We start from the raw sequence: 16,751 nt of genomic DNA, 5'->3' as shown, positions 1-16,751 counted from the left end.
GAGAAACAAGGTCCATTCTGACTGAACCCTGAAGCCACGTGACCCCGTTATCTACAAACATTTGCAGAGCAATGAAATCCCTTCTGCTTCCCGTGTGCGGCTCCTCTGCAGGACTACAGGATATTGTGTACAGAAGCAGCAGACCCCATAACGCTGTGTGCAAATTCAGTGTAATGTCCAACCCATTTACATTGTAGTAACACCAAACCTTCTTATGGAACTACAACTCCCAGCATGCTTCAGTCCCTGCACCACTATTCATGCTGCTGGGAGTTTTAGTTGTGCATAAAGAAGGGAGCACAAGCCATTAGTGGGGGGCACACAACACCATATGGCGGCATCTACCCCCCCACACAGGGGCCCCATTACATTTACTTACGGTCACTCGCCCCTGCCGTACACATCATTGGAGCCTCAACAATCCACAATATCAAAAGATTTAGTTTAAAACTTTATTTTTTTGTTTTTGGTATTTTATAGTTTTTTTGGAAGTTTTTTTTCAAAATTTTTTTTTAAATATTTTATTCAATAAAAAGTAAAAGTAGTCCATCACTCCGTTCAGGGTAAGGGGGGCGCTGGAAGGGAGATGAAGGCGGCTGCGGGGGTGGGAGATGAAAGTGGACCGACAGGAAACTGCCCCGTGGGGGGGTTTTTTCTTCTTAGTTATAAATAAAAAATAAAATCTTGCTTTTATTTTTCTTCCAGTCTCTGGAGGGGAGAGAAGGGCCGGGCCTCCCCTCTCTGCTGCAGTTTTAAGAAACAAAAACCTAAAACGTTCTCCTTGTGGTTGCGATGAGGGGACGACCTCCGTGCGGCTGCAGGGTCCCCGCTCCCAGGACCTGGGTGCAGACCCCATGACGCTGCACCGGGGCCTCAGATCTGTGGCTTCTGGAGTCTCTGTGTGTGGGGCCCCGGATCCGTGGACGGGGGCGATGGCTATAGGGTTAGGACTGTGTGGAGGTTGGGATCACAGCTCAGGATGAAGCTCAGTTACCGGGAGGATGAAATGGGAGCTGCTGGGACGGATGAGATTGAACTGGAAAAGACAAATACAGATTATTATGGGGGGTCCCCACCTGCACCCAGTACCCCCAGGACACGTCCGGCTGTGCTCAGCACCACTTACCTTGAGGGTGTGTTATATAGGTGTATGGAGAAGGTGTGGAGACACCGGTCTGTGAAACTGCCGCTTGTGGGGGGCCACCATGAGCCTGTGAGGGGTGTAGGAGCATGACGGGTGTGGGGTGAGGGGCACCAGAATGTGGTGGGTGGGGGGCTCCGGGGTGGGGGGGTGCGCCAGTTATTCCAGTCTGTACATGTGCCTATGAAGAGATGAAGACTTAGTTCTGCAGGAGGGTGGAGGGGGAGGGCGGGCAGCCATGACAGGGGTAGTACATTACCTGGGCCACGTGAGACATGTTTGTGTAGCTGTGCTGCAGCTGCTGGTGGTGGGCATGAATGGCATACACCGCCTGCTGCTGGTAGCTGCTCTGTGGGGACTGTGCCGTGGGTCCAGGGGTCAGGGACGGGGGTGTTGCAGTCAAGGCTGCCGTGTGGTACAGGTTCTGCTGGGGCTGACCGCTTCCTAGGTGCGGAGGTTGTCCGGCCTGGTGCTAGAGACAAGATGGCAATGATCAGTCATCATGTATAGGATCATATAGACCAAGAACCCTCATACCACCCACCCGTATACACTCACCTGCACAGGGCTAGGGTTGGCGTGCTGAGACTGCTGCTGGCTCTGTGTGGGGGTGCTGGCAGGCTGGGGGTGCAGCTGAGGTGCATGATGGGAGTACGATTGGTGGACTGTTGCTGAAAGGACAATAGGGATTAATTTACAGGCTTCATGCATGACAGGAGGGAGCAGAGCCCGGATCTGGGGGTTCACACACTCACCATATAGAGTCTGGGGCGTAGGCTGCTCTGTGGGTTGGTACTGGGGATTGGAAGAAGAAACTAAAGCCTGGGGATGGTTACCGGACGCGATCATGCGGGGGTTACCCTGCAGCATCTGGGCGAACACAGGCTGCAACCAAAGAAATGGAATATTAATAAATGCTGAAGATAGACACAACAACCACATCGCTCCCGCGCAGGCACCTGCGCAACACCTACCTGTGAGGGATAGTGAGCCATGGGCTGCATCATCGCTGGCTGTCCTGGGAACTGCTGGGGGCTATAGGAGATGTATGAGGGATAAGGTGTGGCAGCCACGAGGGGGGGACCGGCCGCTGCTGCCGCCTGCATGATGGGGGTGGCTGAATTGGGCTGATCAGAGCGCTGGGGGGGACCTGAGAGGGGAAAGAGAAAAACATCGTGTCATAGGCTGAAAAAGGAGGAAGAGACAGAATATGATTGGGTCAGGGCCGCCAGGGTGTGGACCAGCAGGCTGCCACCACTTACCTTTTGTTCTGTATTTTCCCTGCTGCCCCGGCACAGAGTTAGACACTGGGTACGGATACATCTGAGGAGCCTGGAAATGGAGAACATGAGAAAAGATTTCTAACAATTCTTGGATCATCAATAACCTGTCCACACATGGCGGAGCTGTGTCCTCACCTGTACGGCCGGGTTCATGTGGAGCGGAGGGAGGTAGGAGATGTACGGGCTGTAGACTCCACTCTGGCCGGCTGTCAGCATGGGGATGGTGGTGGTGGAGGAATGGTTTCTCGGACCTGGAGATGTTGGCGTGCTCGTCGCTTTATTCTAAAACAAAATATGTAAAGTTATCAAGGAGAGCAAGAAATCACAGCAGACTCATCAGGAAGCCACAGGAGCTCGGCCGCCAGAGGGCAGGGTCCCCCTTCCTGGTCTATACTTCTAATAGAGACATTGCCCAGGGCGTCACTGACAACGGATCCAATGTAACCCTACAGGCTCCTACCCAGAGAAACTGGAGACCCGACGCCTCAGTCCTTCCATAGATTCATTATGGAGATGAATAATTCTAGAATAAATGTGCAGCTACTCACCACAGCCAGGAGGGACTTTGCAGGGTTAAACTCCTTAGCATTAGGATTCAGCGTAGATTTCTTCACTTGGCTAAAAATAGAATAAATGCAAAATATGAGTAAAAATAATTACATAGTAGAAATATCTTTAGATACCAGAAGTTTGTTTGTAAAAAAGTATGGAGCGCATTTAAACAATGTCCCCTGTGCAGCTACGCAGGATCCCCACCCTCCTACAGGCTCCTCCCCTGCCCAGTCACATGTGATCCCACCCTCCCACAACCCCTCCCCTGCTCAGCCACATGTGATCCCCACCCTCCTACAGGCTCCTCCCCTGCCCAGTCACATGTGATCCCACCCTCCCACAACCCCTCCCCTGCTCAGCCACATGTGATCCCCACCCTCCTACAGGCTCTTCCCCTGCCCAGTCACATGTGATCCCACCCTCCCACAGGCTCCTCCCCTGCCCAGTCACATGTGATCGCACCCTCCCACAGGCTCCTCCCCTGCTCAGCCACATGTGATCCCCACCCTCCTACAGGCTCTTCCCTTGCCCAGTCACATGTGATCCCACCCTCCCACAGGCTCCTCCCCTGCCCAGTCACATGTGATCCCACCCTCCTATAGCCCCTCCCCTGCCCAGTCACATGTGATCCCACCCTCCTATAACCCCTCCCCTGCTCAGCTACATGTGATCCCACCCTCCTATAGCCCCTCCCCTGCTCAGCCACATGTGATCCCACCCTCCTATAACCCCTCCCCTGCTCAGCTACATGTGATCCCACCCTCCTATAGCCCCTCCCCTGCTCAGCCACATGTGATCCCACCCTCCCATAGCCCCCCTCCCCTGCTCAGCCACATGTGATCCCACCCTCCCACAAGCTCCTTCCCTGCCCAGTCACATGTGATCCCCACCCTCCTACATGCCCCTCCCCATAACATACTCGCACACCAGTTGCTCCTCCTTCTCTTCGGGCTCAGTTTTGCTGGCAGGACTGGCAGCTTCCTCTTGGCGCTCATTACTCTCACACATTCGCTCCTCCTTGGCCTCTTCGGCTGGCTCCGGACCTTTCTGCCCCAGGTCACGTGACTCGGGGACTTCTGAGTGAACGGGGTCCGCTGAAGGCAATTTATTATCCAATTGTTCTCTCTGTCTCGGGAAAGATTCTACGGAGGCCTCTTGACAAGAACTCGCCTGGAGCTGAAGGAGGAAAAAAAATAAAGTTTGTACTAAAAATCTAACATGAAGATTACAAGGATTGTGGCTCAGTTAGAGCTCCATGACCGCGCTCTGCTTGTATGTGACCAGATACTCACCCGGAACTCAGCTCCAAATTTGCGCAGTTCGTCCAGCTGGTTCCTCTTCTGCTCGGTCTGCAGCACTACAGGGAGAGCAGGAGCGTTAATATGTAGAGTAAATGTGACACAAGAAGCTCCGCGCCGGAGGACAAGACCCGCAGACGTTACCTTTAGATGGCGGCTTGGCGGCCTCACACGCGGAGCTCTGCTCCATCGTCCGGCTCGGCTCCTTAACAGGCGCTGAAGGATCTTTCCCTGAAGTAACAGAAGATTAAATCACTCAAAAGCCAAATACACTGCAAAATTCTATCTATAACATGGAAATTCGGCAAAAAAATAAAAAAAAATTTTGCCCTTCTGCCGGGTCTGGCCGTGGCTTAGCCTGCGATTTACCTTACAAATCAAAGCGATATAAAATGCAAGGGCCAAATCACTGGAGGGGGCGACCACTAGTCCATCCAAAACCCCCCCCAGTGAGTAAAGCACCAGCATGACCAGCACTCCAGATACTATACTGGGACTACACAGAGGTGAAAGGTGCACCAATAACCCCCATTCCTGAGGGAAGTATTCAGACAGACATTGGGAGCCAACAACCTAAAGAGCTCTCACCCTTAGCCACCATCTGCTTTTGGTGGGATAATGTCAAAGTAAAAAGATTCATGAAAAGTGTCTACAAGCAGAGTCTGTTGCCCATAGCAGCCAAACACTGAGTGGCTGCTATGGGCAACAAAGCCCAGGTCGTGCTCGGTCAGCAGTAAGCTCCCCCTAGTGGTGGCTGCAGGCAGACAGGATTTTCACATGCTGGATTTTTAAAGGTTTGTTAAAAAAAACAAAAAGGGGCACATTACAAATAATCAGCACCTTGGAGCCCACCTCGCTTACAGCCCTTTCCTCTGCGTATTGGCCGGTGCTGGGCCAAGCATCGGTTCTCCTCATTAGGACCTTTGTTGCCATTTCCAGCGCTGGGCAATACGCAGAGAACAGAGCTGGATTCTGGCTTCATTCTGTGACCTTCCCACAATTACAAACTGGATAAGTAAATGTGTCTGAACTAAAACTAGCAGTAAAGTGGAGTCAATTTAGGGTTGTACAAGGTTAGAAATACAGATAATACTTAGTAAATCTGCTCCTTATTGACTACGAGAACCGTGTAAGTCGGTAATTGTCGTGATCTGCAAACAGATTCTAACCTTGTACGACCCATATTCTTGACGTAACTTTAAAGGCGAGAAGAACCGCAATAATGTCAAATTTTATTTATAATATGCATGTAAAAAATATATAGTGTCATTAAATGCAGGTCATACAATTCTTAGAGCAAAAAGCAGCAAGTTACACAATAAAAAGATGTGACACCCCCCACCCCACCGGTAATAGAAGAAACTCCAACCTTCTAGACATGATAAAACATTAGAGCCTAGTACAGACGTTACCCTACATGTGACCCCTCAGTGATATACAATTACATACACAATGATCGGCTGCACCCTACAGTCTTTTCCTCCTGGTATTTGCACACACTAGAGGCGACATCGGCCTCCTACAAGTTTCCTCACCTTCCGCGAGCGAGCTGGGGGCGACGTTCTTCGGAGACGCAGGTTTAGCAGAGATACCAGTCTCCGCTGCAGGTCGGGGATCTGGGGTTGAAGACTGGGAAGAGGAATCCATGGAGCTGGCAGAGGAGGCAGATTTTGGGGACAGGGGTGTGTACACACGGGAGGCAGCTGCAGGGGGGAAACAATATAGTGAATAAACCAAGATAAAAGCCATTACACAGGAATCAAGATTGTAATAGTGTAAAAAAAAAAAAAAAAAAAAAAGTACCCGAAGGGGAAGTAGACACTTCGATAGGACGACTGGACGGAGAGGACATGGGCTTCGTAGAGCGGATCGGGCGTTGGGATTTGGGGGACATCCTTGAGGGTCCTTTATTAAAGAGAAAAATTATTAAACTCCTGACGAGATCTTATGCCGAACAGTTCCCAAGATTTCTGGGCCAGGTCCTACCTCCATTGATGCCCCGCTGCTCGGGGACTGGGCTGGAGCTGGTCTCAGGATAATGCTGAGGAGTCGACCGTGAACCCATCCCCATCCCGGATCTACCTCCTCTGGAAGAGTTTGTTCGGAGGGCGCCTCGTGACCCATCCCGGACCCGCTGTGGCAGGGGGTTGTATTTACCATCCCTGGGGGAAGCAGAAAGTGAACAGTAAGAAGCAGCCCTACCCTATAAGACATGTAGATCCATCGCCCCTCTATATAGTCACCTGGAGCCGAGGCTGGGGCTGTCGCGGTCAGAGCTGGGCCTCAGGACGGCACTGTGCTTCTCCTCCTCCGTCCGGCACTCATCATTCTCTATGGCTATCCTCGCTCTGTACTGTGGGCTGGACTCGATCTCCCGGGCCAGCTGGGCCGCACGCGCTTCCCGCTGCCGGAATTCCTCCGAATTATCCTTCTCTAGAGGGACCCTGTAATAGGAGGGAACAGGTAGTACACGAGCCATGACCGGTATCCACCCCACAGCTGCATTGTGACAGAACTCACGTGTATGAGGACAGGCTGCTGTCATACGTCGTCTTCACTCCGTAATTGTCCTCGTTAAACTTGAACATCTCGTTGGGGTCCCAGCCGTTCGACTGTGAACAAGGAAGGAAAAGGTTTATGTTCTATTCAGACTGAGCCGAGACAAACTGCTGCATGACATGTCAGCAGAGGGCACTCCTGAAATTCTGTGCTGCAGGGGACACTCTATGCTGCTATATTTACATGGTGACATCCCACACAACTAGCAGACCATCACTACCTCAGAGGCGAGGCAGAGTATTGAACTCACCATATCAGACTCCAGGTCGTAGTCATCGCTGTTGCCTTCTCCTCCGTCCCAGCGCATCAGCACCTTGTCCTTGTGCTCCCCATTCACCTTGGAACTCATGGCGATGGCCGAGTCCGTAAACTTATCTGCAAATGGAGAATGACGCTTAAAAACTGCTGCAGCTCTAGGGAAGACGCTGGATGTGAGCAGCCGGGGCCAGATCCTCTCAGCAGCTCATACATAGACAGCCTTTACATTCTTACCTTTCGTAGCATAGCTGAAATCCACATTGTGGAAGTGGACGAGGGCGACGTCTGAGTGCTTGAAGATCATGGTGTCCACAATGTCCTCGCGCTTCGGCCCTGGGACCTGGTCGCTCGTCTTCTTGTGCACGGCATCGACGGCGAGCTCAAACTGTGACGAGAGAGAGACACACACACATTATATATACAGTACGAGCAGGCAGCCGAGGGCCCGGACATTATCAGCTCCTCCTCTCACCTTAGAGCTCAGTGTCTTGAAGATGCCTTGGTACGTTGTCCCATTTTTTACCTTCACATCACACGTTGAGCCCTGAAAGAGAACACGATCATTGATTAGTTGTGTGGGGGGCACCTGGACCGATTTACAAGGTCCTCATAAGAGCTCAGAAGGCGTTTACACAGAGGAAGCCCCCGCGTACATAAAGTTGGAGTGGTCCTTTTTGACCATGGCCTCTTAGGGGGTTAAAGGCACACTCCAGTCATAGCCAATTCACTGAATTATACCAAGGCCTGAAGGGAGGAGCAGGACACCAGGTTCTAGGAATACAGTGAGTCCTGCTCCTCCCTTCAGGCCCTGCACCAGAAAACATTTCATGGTACTGTAACTGCACATTAATGCTCCAGCCAGAGTCAGTGATTGCTGGGGGTCTGAGCGGCATTACACGCAGACATCAGTATTACACACATTTACCCCCTGACTACAGCTCCCCCACCCTCTGATACTCACCACTACAGCAGTTAAAAAATGCAGCATCCTAGAATTATTATAGACGCCTTCAAAGACCTGCGGAGACAAGGGAGACCCTTATAAGTCACATCTACATACAGGGACCTGTGGGTGCAGAGGACATTTACCACCAGGATGAAGGATTGTTAACCAAGCACTGACATACTGGTGTGCTCCTCCTCTGGCTGCATCTGCCATTCTTTTAGCTTCTTATTCCTTTTTTTTTTTTTTACACAACCTAAAGGGGTTATCCGAGTTAACAAATAAATTATGGCCGGGCTATTTAAAAATAGTAAACATGTACTTACCTCCGATGTCCTGCGCCACGGTCCATCTGATCCATGCCCCCGTTTTTGTTTTTTTTTTTACAGGGGCACCGAAGCCGCGCACTGGGGGCTTCCGAGAAGCAATGTGGCCGGCTCCTCCCATCTGTCCCCATCTCTCAGCGTTGTAAGCTATGAGAGATGGTGTCGGATGGGAGCTACCTGTGCACCCTTGTAATCAAACCGGCGCACAGATCAGATGGACCGCGGCGCAAGACAGCAGCGCCGGATGAGGTAAGTACACGTTTATTGTTTGTAAATAGCCCACCCCAGCACTGCCCTAAATTATGCCTAAACTCTGTTAACCCTTTTAAAGCCTTTTATCTTAAAAACAAGGGCATAGGAAGCTAAAGGAAGAGCGGCTCCGGCCAGAGGGAGCCGCTTGTAAGTATGTAAGTGTGCTTGGTTTACAATCCTTCATCCTTGTGGTAGATGTCCTTTAAATGGAACCCGTCATCGGCAATTGGTCTAATTAACCACTACCAGTATATTGTCACACCTTCTGGTTATCGTTTCTTTCATGGTCTTGTCGGTAGTATCATCCAGAAAAATCAACTTTTAAGCGAGATGTAAATTGGTTTAATAAAGTCAACTTCAAGAGATCTGGTTAGGTGTGTGTGTGTGTGTGTGTGTGTGTGTGTGTGTGTGTGTGTGTGTGTGTGTGTGTGTGTGTGTGTGTGTGTGTGTGTGTGTGTGTGTGTGTGACTTCAGTATTAAGCCCTCTGCCTCCTTCACTTTATACAACCAATTTACATCTCACTTCAAAGTAGATTTTCAGAATTATGCCACCGCTCTGGACCATGGAAAGAAACCTGATCTGGGAGGTGTTCAGCCGCTTGGCAACATACAGGTAGTGGTTTATTAGGTCAATGTCTGCTGACAGGTTCCCTTTAAAGAGCTAGACCCAAAGCTGCACTACTGAGGACAACATGTCGCAGTAGTGCAGCCTCAGGATCAGATCTCAGGACAGACACAAAGCCCAGGGGCGCCAGAGATCTGCCCCAGGTGTACAGACTACACAGACCAACCCATCATCACCACTTACCGGAGGCTGGAGACCCTTCACGATGCTCCGACCCCTGCAAGAGAAGACACCCGTCAGTATCAGCTCCATGTACAGTGCAGACCCCCTGCCCCCCATATAGATCCACCGCTCGCCTTCTATCCTGCGCCATTCTCTGTCTGCGGCTCGTGCTCCAGCTACATCTAATCACTAAGGGGGGGGACGTTACATATGGAAGACCCTCCTGATCCTCCTCCTGCAGCAGTAGAGACCCCGTATATAGTGCACACGACCACCTGCCAGGTCTGAATATACAGCAGGTGACCGGTGCATTACCTGGTGCACCCAGGACCACCACGCTTATCACTGCATCCACACCCTGGAGCCCGATCTATAGATGGTGCGATGCTCTGCAGATCCCAGTGTATTTACATCCGTGTCCGATAACACCACCCACACCATCTCTAGACGCAGGTGCGATGCTCTGCAGAAACTCTGATAATCTATTCATAATGATTAAACACCTCAAGAGCTGAGGGTCCGTTACAATGTCCTCCATGGCACCGGATCCAGGGTCTCTGCAGCCGCCCCAGCACACAGATGTGATGTCACCCGACCCCCCAGAACAAGTCATGCAGCGGCAGGTGACCCCATGACCCCGGGTCATGTGGGGGGGCACGGGAAGGTCAGCACAGGGTGGCGGCCCCGTCGCTGGCAGAGCACAGGCCGCACGGAGCATGCGCACAGCCGGTAACGGAGAAGCCCAGGGCCAGAGCGAAGCCACGTGACGCCGGCCGCCAGCGCCCCGCCCCCTCTCCCGCGCTATTGGCCGCTCCGCAAGTCAATCAGCCGCGCTCTTCCCGTTACCGGCATCTCTTTCCCCCGGGATAGTCTCACCTGCCCGCCGTCCTCTCCTGGCTCCGGCTCCCGGCCGGGGGAAGACTGCCGTTGGGGCTCCCGGGAGAGCCGCTTCCTGGCGTGGACACGGCCATGGCCGCTGCTGTGCTGGCAGGTTTGCGGGCGGCCTGCGGCTGCTGCTTCAGCATATTCCCAGAGGAGCAGGAGAAGAATGAGCTCCGCCACTGCCGGGAGGGAGGAAAACCGAGCGGAAGGAGGAGGGGCTGCGGGAGAACGGAGGCGCGCCTCACACTCGCTCCAACCGCTGCCGCCGAGAGACCACTGTGCGTGGACAAGAGAGCCACCCCCGGCGGCCAATGGGAACAGCCCGACTAGAGTGGGCGGAGCTGCGCGCAGCCAATCACCGCCGCGGCAGCTGACCCTTCCTCGCCAACGGAACAGAGCACCTTCATCAGCGCGCGGCGAGGAGGAGGCGCGGGGCGGGTCCTGGGCCGAGCGCGCGGACCAATGCGGCGAGAGCAGGGGGGCGAGGGCCGGGAGCGGCGGCCAATGGGCGAGGTCTTGTGTGTGAGAGAGGGCGTGGTCACGGCTGCCTACCTGGCCGCTCTCACAGAAAGATGAGGGGGCGGAGTCACAAAATGGCGGCATCCTGCGCTAGTGTGACGTCACGTAGCCAAATCTTGAGGAGGATCGTGCGGGGACGTGACTGATGGCACATCGTGTGTCTCCCGCTGGCAGCGCTGGGCTGTGACGTCAGGCTCATGACGTCAGGCTCATGACGTCACTGCTCAGTGTATTCTCCTCATCTCTGTTACATTAGTGTTAGGGGAATAAGAAATTCAACCAGGACAAATCATGAGCGTCACATATTGACGATAAATGTTATCACCCCATCCATAAGCGATTAATATTTGTGTATTTGAGGCTTCGGAGGCACATATGGGGGTGACGGTCATTATATGTGAGACGAGCCCCAGAAAATGTGACATCTCCTCCCATATACACGTACTATACAGTCCTGAGAGACCAGCACCCCAAAGAAATCATCGTATCTTCAGGTGTGAACAGGATCTACCACTGACAGTATGGACGCTGCGAGGGACGCACGATTGTATTAAAGGGGATATCCAGGATTTGTTTTTGATCCTTCGGGGATCAGATAGAATGCAGCACCCCGCACCCTGGCTTGGAGAAGTGATGGGGTGTAATGAGCGCTGACTCCGCTTCTAGGATGTTACACAGATCACGTGGTCAGGTCACCTGGATAAGCTGCAATACTAAGCACGGCCACTATACAGTGTATGGCGCTGTAGTAAATGGAAGATAGAGACCACAGTACTTTTCTAGAGTCTTCTAACAGCTGATCATAGTGAGGATCCCCTAAAGATCTGGAGGTTAATCCTGTATAGAGGGGGCGCAGGTCACTGGGTCCCATGATTGGGGGTGTTGATCGGCTGCTATTACAGCTGGGAGCCTCTGAGAGTAACCCAAACCTGTCACTCATCTGTCCCCCTTTCTAAAGAGCTAATATAAACTTGAGTAATCCCCACATCTCAAAATGCCTGATCTTTATAATTATTCGTATGGTGAATTATGTAACAAAAAGAAACGTGGTCATTTCCTCACCTAAGGTGTCACAGCCCCCAAAACGGTATCAACGGAAACGTCAGCGCATTAAATCCTCACACCCAGGTATGAAAAAGTTACCGGTGTCTGTACATGGCCATGAAGAGAAAAAAATTCCCTAAAACTTCAGACGCTAAAGTAGAACAAAAACCGTATGAATGCGTCATCTCACTGATCGTACTGACCCAAAGAGCGAAGGAGACGTCTGCAGCGCACGGCGAGATCCTGAACAAGGAAAGTCGCATGAAAAAGGCGCAAAACTACAACAAAAACCGTATAAATGCGTCATCTCACTAACCGTACTGATCCAAAGAGCGAAGGAGACGTCTGCAGCACATGGTGAGATCCTGAACAAGGAAAGTCGCATGAAGAAGGCGCAAAACTACAACAAAAACCGTATAAATGCGTCGTCTCACTGATCGTACTGATCCAAAGAGCGAAGGAGACGTCTGCAGCGCACGGCGAGATCGAGAACAAGGAATGTCGCATGAAAAAGGCGCAAAACTATACGTTTTCATCAATTGTGCGGCATTTGGAAATTTTCTCCATGGAATTACCATTACGAGGTGACGCACTGACCTGACGTGCAGATAACAAGCCTCATACAGGGCTGGAAAATGAGAAGCATAAAAGTTTTGGATTTTGGGAGGAAAGGAGTTAATAGTAACACAAACTCTGAGAAGGAGATAAAAGTATAAGGAGATAACGAGATGAATTCTTCCTCCTCCGAGATGATTAAATTTCCTATAACAAGTGAAAGACTTTGTCGCCTTGTGTTCTGGTGGATGAGTGATGGCTCCGGGGCAGATTCCCCCTATGGGGTCTGCGGCTCTGTTCACACGCCAGCGTTTGCTTAGTGTTTAGAAGCTGAAAGCAGGAGTGAAACATAAACAGAGAGGAGGTGCCCGTCCCTCCATGATACCTGTCTGTGTGTAGGAGCCGCACCTGGGCCAGACCTGCACATCCTGATACATAACACTGAGCACAATACCTGCCGCGTCAATGTGGCCTGAGGCTGCACCCCCGCTGGACCCGTACACCTCAGACCCCCTGCAGCCCCTCTTGTTATGCAAATGCTTCTGATTTACTCCACACTCAACCCATTATAATACAAAGGCTGAAACCTACCAATGATATCTATGTGGATGAAACGTGTTCTAAAAGAAAACTGATCTAAAATCTTAAAAGATCTTAACGAAAATTCTAAATCACATGTAAAGGGATGTCTGTATCCCCCCACCCCCGTGCATTTTTCATATTGATGACAGAACATTGGCTGGGTCCAACTACTGGAGGCAGTGGATCAGTTCAGGGGTCTCTGCAGTCCATCAGGGACTTTTAATCTTTGCATTGAAGCAAACGTGCTGCCGACGTATGGAGGGCAATCACTGGCAATCATTCAGCCTTCGTGAGATGAAGGACACAGAAAGTGCAATTATGTTCTAAAGAGTCAATTACTTGGTAAAACTGCAGCAGGAAAAGACTTGGGGGTATTGGGGGACGGTAAACCCAGAGCCAGGACATAAGGATAAATTTTGAATTTATTTATAAAAAAAAGTGAATTTGGTAAACATTTTGAAAAAAATTAGCTAATGTGGATGTAACTCGCTGTCAGGCACATGGCAGACCCCCACATGTGGATGTAACTCGCTGTCAGGCACATGGCAGACCCCCCACATGTGGATGTAACTCGCTGTCAGGCACATGGCAGACCCCCACATGTGGATGTAACTCGCTGTCAGGCACATGGCAGACCCCCCACATGTGGATGTAACTCGCTGTCAGGCACATGGCAGACCCCCCACATGTGGATGTAACTCGCTGTCAGGCACATGGCAGACCCCCCACATGTGGATGTAACCCGCTGTCAGGCACATGGCAGACCCCCCACATGTGGATGTAACCCGCTGTCAGGCACATGGCAGAGCCCCCACATGTGGATGTAACTTTCTGTCGGGCACATGGCAGACCCCCCACATGTGGATGTAACCCGCTGTCAGGCACATGGCAGACCCCCCACATGTGGATGTAACCCGCTGTCAGGCACATGGCAGACCCCCCACATGTGGATGTAACCCGCTGTCAGGCACATGGCAGAGCCCCCACATGTGGATGTAACTTTCTGTCGGGCACATGGCAGACCCCCCACATGTGGATGTAACCCGCTGTCAGGCACATGGCAGACCCCCCACATGTGGATGTAACTCGCTGTCAGGCACATGGCAGACCCCCACATGTGGATGTAACTCGCTGTCAGGCACATGGCAGACCCCCACATGTGGATTTAACCCGCTGTCAGGCACATGGCAGACCCCCCACATGTGGATGTAACTCGCTGTCAGGCACATGGCAGAGCCCCCACATGTGGATGTAACTCGCTGTCAGGCACATGGCAGACCCCCCACATGTGGATGTAACCCGCTGTCAGGCACATGGCAGACCCCCCACATGTGGATGTAACCCGCTGTCAGGCACATGGCAGAGCCCCCACATGTGGATGTAACTTTCTGTCGGGCACATGGCAGACCCCCCACATGTGGATGTAACCCGCTGTCAGGCACATGGCAGACCCCCCACATGTGGATGTAACTTTCTGTCGGGCACATGGCAGACCGCCCACATGTGGATGTAACCCGCTGTCAGGCACATGGCAGAGCCCCCACATGTGGATGTAACTCGCTGTCAGGCGCATGGCAGACCCCCCACATGTGGATGTAACTCGCTGTCAGGCACATGGCAGACCCCCCACATGTGGATGTAACTCGCTGTCAGGCACATGGCAGGTGCAGAAGGAAAGGAGCCATAGAGCTATTGCAGGGTAGGATAGTTTTCAGGTGCCATGACCATGCCATGTATGTGTGAACATGGCCTCAGGTACCACACACCCTTATCCCAGAGAATTTGTAAACGTTTTATCATATTAAGAGAACGATCAAACTAGAATACAAGAACAGATTACTTGGGTTATTCAGCTCAGACATCTAAGGGGAGACCTCATTAGAATGTACAAATATCTGAATGGGAAATACAGGAGGTTCTACCATAACGTTAGACAGGGGACATCCTCTACACCTAGAGGAGAGGAGGTTCTACCATCACCATAGACAGGGGGCATCCTCTACACCTAGAGGAGAGGAGGTTCTACCATCACCATAGACAGGAGGCATCCTCTACACCTAGAGGAGAGGAGGTTCTACCATCACCATAGACAGGGGGCATCCTCTACACCTGGAGGAGAGGAGGCTCTACCATCACCATAGACAGGAGGCATCCTCTACACCTAGAGGAGAGGAGGTTCTATCATCACCATAGACAGAGGGCATCCTCTACACCTAGAGGAGAGGAGGATCTACCATCACCATAGACAGGGGGCATCCTCTACACCTAGAGGAGAGGAGGTTCTACCATCACCATAGATGGGGGCATCCTCTACACCTAGAGGAGAGAGGGTTCTACCATTGTCATAGACAGGGGGCATCCTCTACACCTAGAGGAGAGGAGGTTCTACCATCATCATAGATGGGGGCATCCTCTACACCTAGAGGAGAGGGGGTTCTACCATCACCATAGACAGGGGACATCCTCACCACCTAGAGGTGAGGAGGTTCTACCATCACCATAGACAGGGGACATCATCTACACCTAGAGGAGAGGAGGTTCTACCATCACCATAGACAGGGGGCATCCCCTACACCTTGAGGAGAGGAGGTTCTACCATCACTATAGACAGTGGACATCCTCTACACATAGAGGAGAGGAGGTTCTAACATCACCATAGACAGGGGGCATCCTCTACACCTAGAGGAGAGGAGATTCTACCATCACCATAGACAGAGGACATCCTCTACACCTAGAGGAGAGGAGGTTCTTCCATCACCATAGACAGGGGGCATCCTTTACACCTAGAGCAGAGGTGCTTCTACCATCACCATAGACAGGGGACATCCTCTACACTGAGAGGATAGGAGGTTCTAACATCACCTTAGATAGGGGGCATCCTCTACACCTAGAGCAGAGGTGCTTCTACCAACACCATAGACAGGGGACATCCTCTACACTGAGAGGAGAGAAGGTTCTACCATCACCATAGACAGGGGCATCCTCTACACCTAGAGGGGGGAGGCTCTACCATCACCATAGACCGGAGGCATCCTCTACACCTAGAGGAGAGGAGGTTCTACCATCACCATAGAAAGGGGACATCATCTACACCTAGAGGAGAAGAGGTTCTACCATCAACATAGACAGGAGGCATCCTCTACACCTAGAGGAGAGGAGGTTCTACCATCACCATAGACAGGGGGCATCCTCTACACCTAGAGGAGAGGAGGATCTACCATCACCATAGACAGGGGGCATCCTCTCCACCTAGAGGAGAGGCGGTTCTACCATCACCATAGACAGGGGGCATCTTCTACACCTAGAGGAGAGGAGGTTCTACCATCACCATAGACAGGGGGCATCCTCTACACCTAGAGGAGATCGGGCTCTACCAATATCATAGACGGGGGCATCCTCTACACCTAGAGGGGAGGAGGTTTTACCATCACCATAGACAAGGGGCATCCTCTACACCTAGAGAAGAGGAGGTTCTATCATCGACATAGACAGGGGGACATCCTCTACACCTAGAGGAGAGGAGGATCTACCATCACCATAGACAGGGGGCATCCTCTACACCTAGAGAAGAGGAGGTTCTATCATCACCATAGACAGGGGACATCCTCTACACCTAGAGGAGAGGAGGTTCTACCATCACCATAGACAGGGGGCATCCTCTACACCTAGAGGAGAGGAGGTTCTACCATCACCATAGACAGGGGACATCCTCTACACCTAGAGGAGAGGAGGTTCTACCGTCACCATAGACAGGGGGCATCCTCTACACC

At 51.9% G+C, this 16,751-nt stretch overlaps 1 protein-coding gene across 3 annotated transcripts; it reads right to left on the bottom strand.

Moving 5' to 3' along the window:
• Positions 1–438: 438 nt before the first annotated feature.
• On the bottom strand, positions 439–10,609 carry ATXN2L (ataxin 2 like). Of its 3 annotated transcripts, none has more exons than XM_072119657.1 (23): positions 10,276–10,609; positions 9,421–9,454; positions 8,053–8,109; positions 7,564–7,635; positions 7,326–7,476; positions 7,084–7,208; positions 6,795–6,886; positions 6,518–6,718; positions 6,261–6,436; positions 6,078–6,179; positions 5,810–5,977; positions 4,419–4,505; positions 4,269–4,333; positions 3,896–4,152; positions 2,973–3,042; positions 2,560–2,706; positions 2,404–2,473; positions 2,116–2,291; positions 1,897–2,026; positions 1,700–1,812; positions 1,401–1,613; positions 1,127–1,322; positions 439–1,036 (listed from the first exon to the last, which is right to left on the bottom strand). In XM_072119657.1, exons 1-23 carry the CDS (start codon positions 10,422–10,424, stop codon positions 987–989), a joined length of 2,901 nt encoding a protein of 966 aa, XP_071975758.1. In that variant the 5' UTR covers positions 10,425–10,609; the 3' UTR covers positions 439–986. The 3 variants fall into 3 exon arrangements, with proteins under 3 accessions (XP_071975758.1, XP_071975757.1, XP_071975759.1); XM_072119656.1 differs by lacking the exon at positions 10,276–10,609 and adding an exon at positions 9,903–10,106; XM_072119658.1 differs by lacking the exons at positions 1,127–1,322; positions 10,276–10,609 and adding an exon at positions 9,903–10,105.
• Positions 10,610–16,751: the final 6,142 nt, after the last annotated feature.

The sequence above is a fragment of the Engystomops pustulosus genome, chromosome 8 (assembly GCF_040894005.1).
Source record: "Engystomops pustulosus chromosome 8, aEngPut4.maternal, whole genome shotgun sequence".
NCBI classification, from domain to species: Eukaryota; Metazoa; Chordata; class Amphibia; order Anura; family Leptodactylidae; genus Engystomops; species Engystomops pustulosus.
The sequence above is the reverse complement of the archived record's forward strand: the minus strand, read 5'-3'. Positions and strand labels throughout refer to the sequence as shown.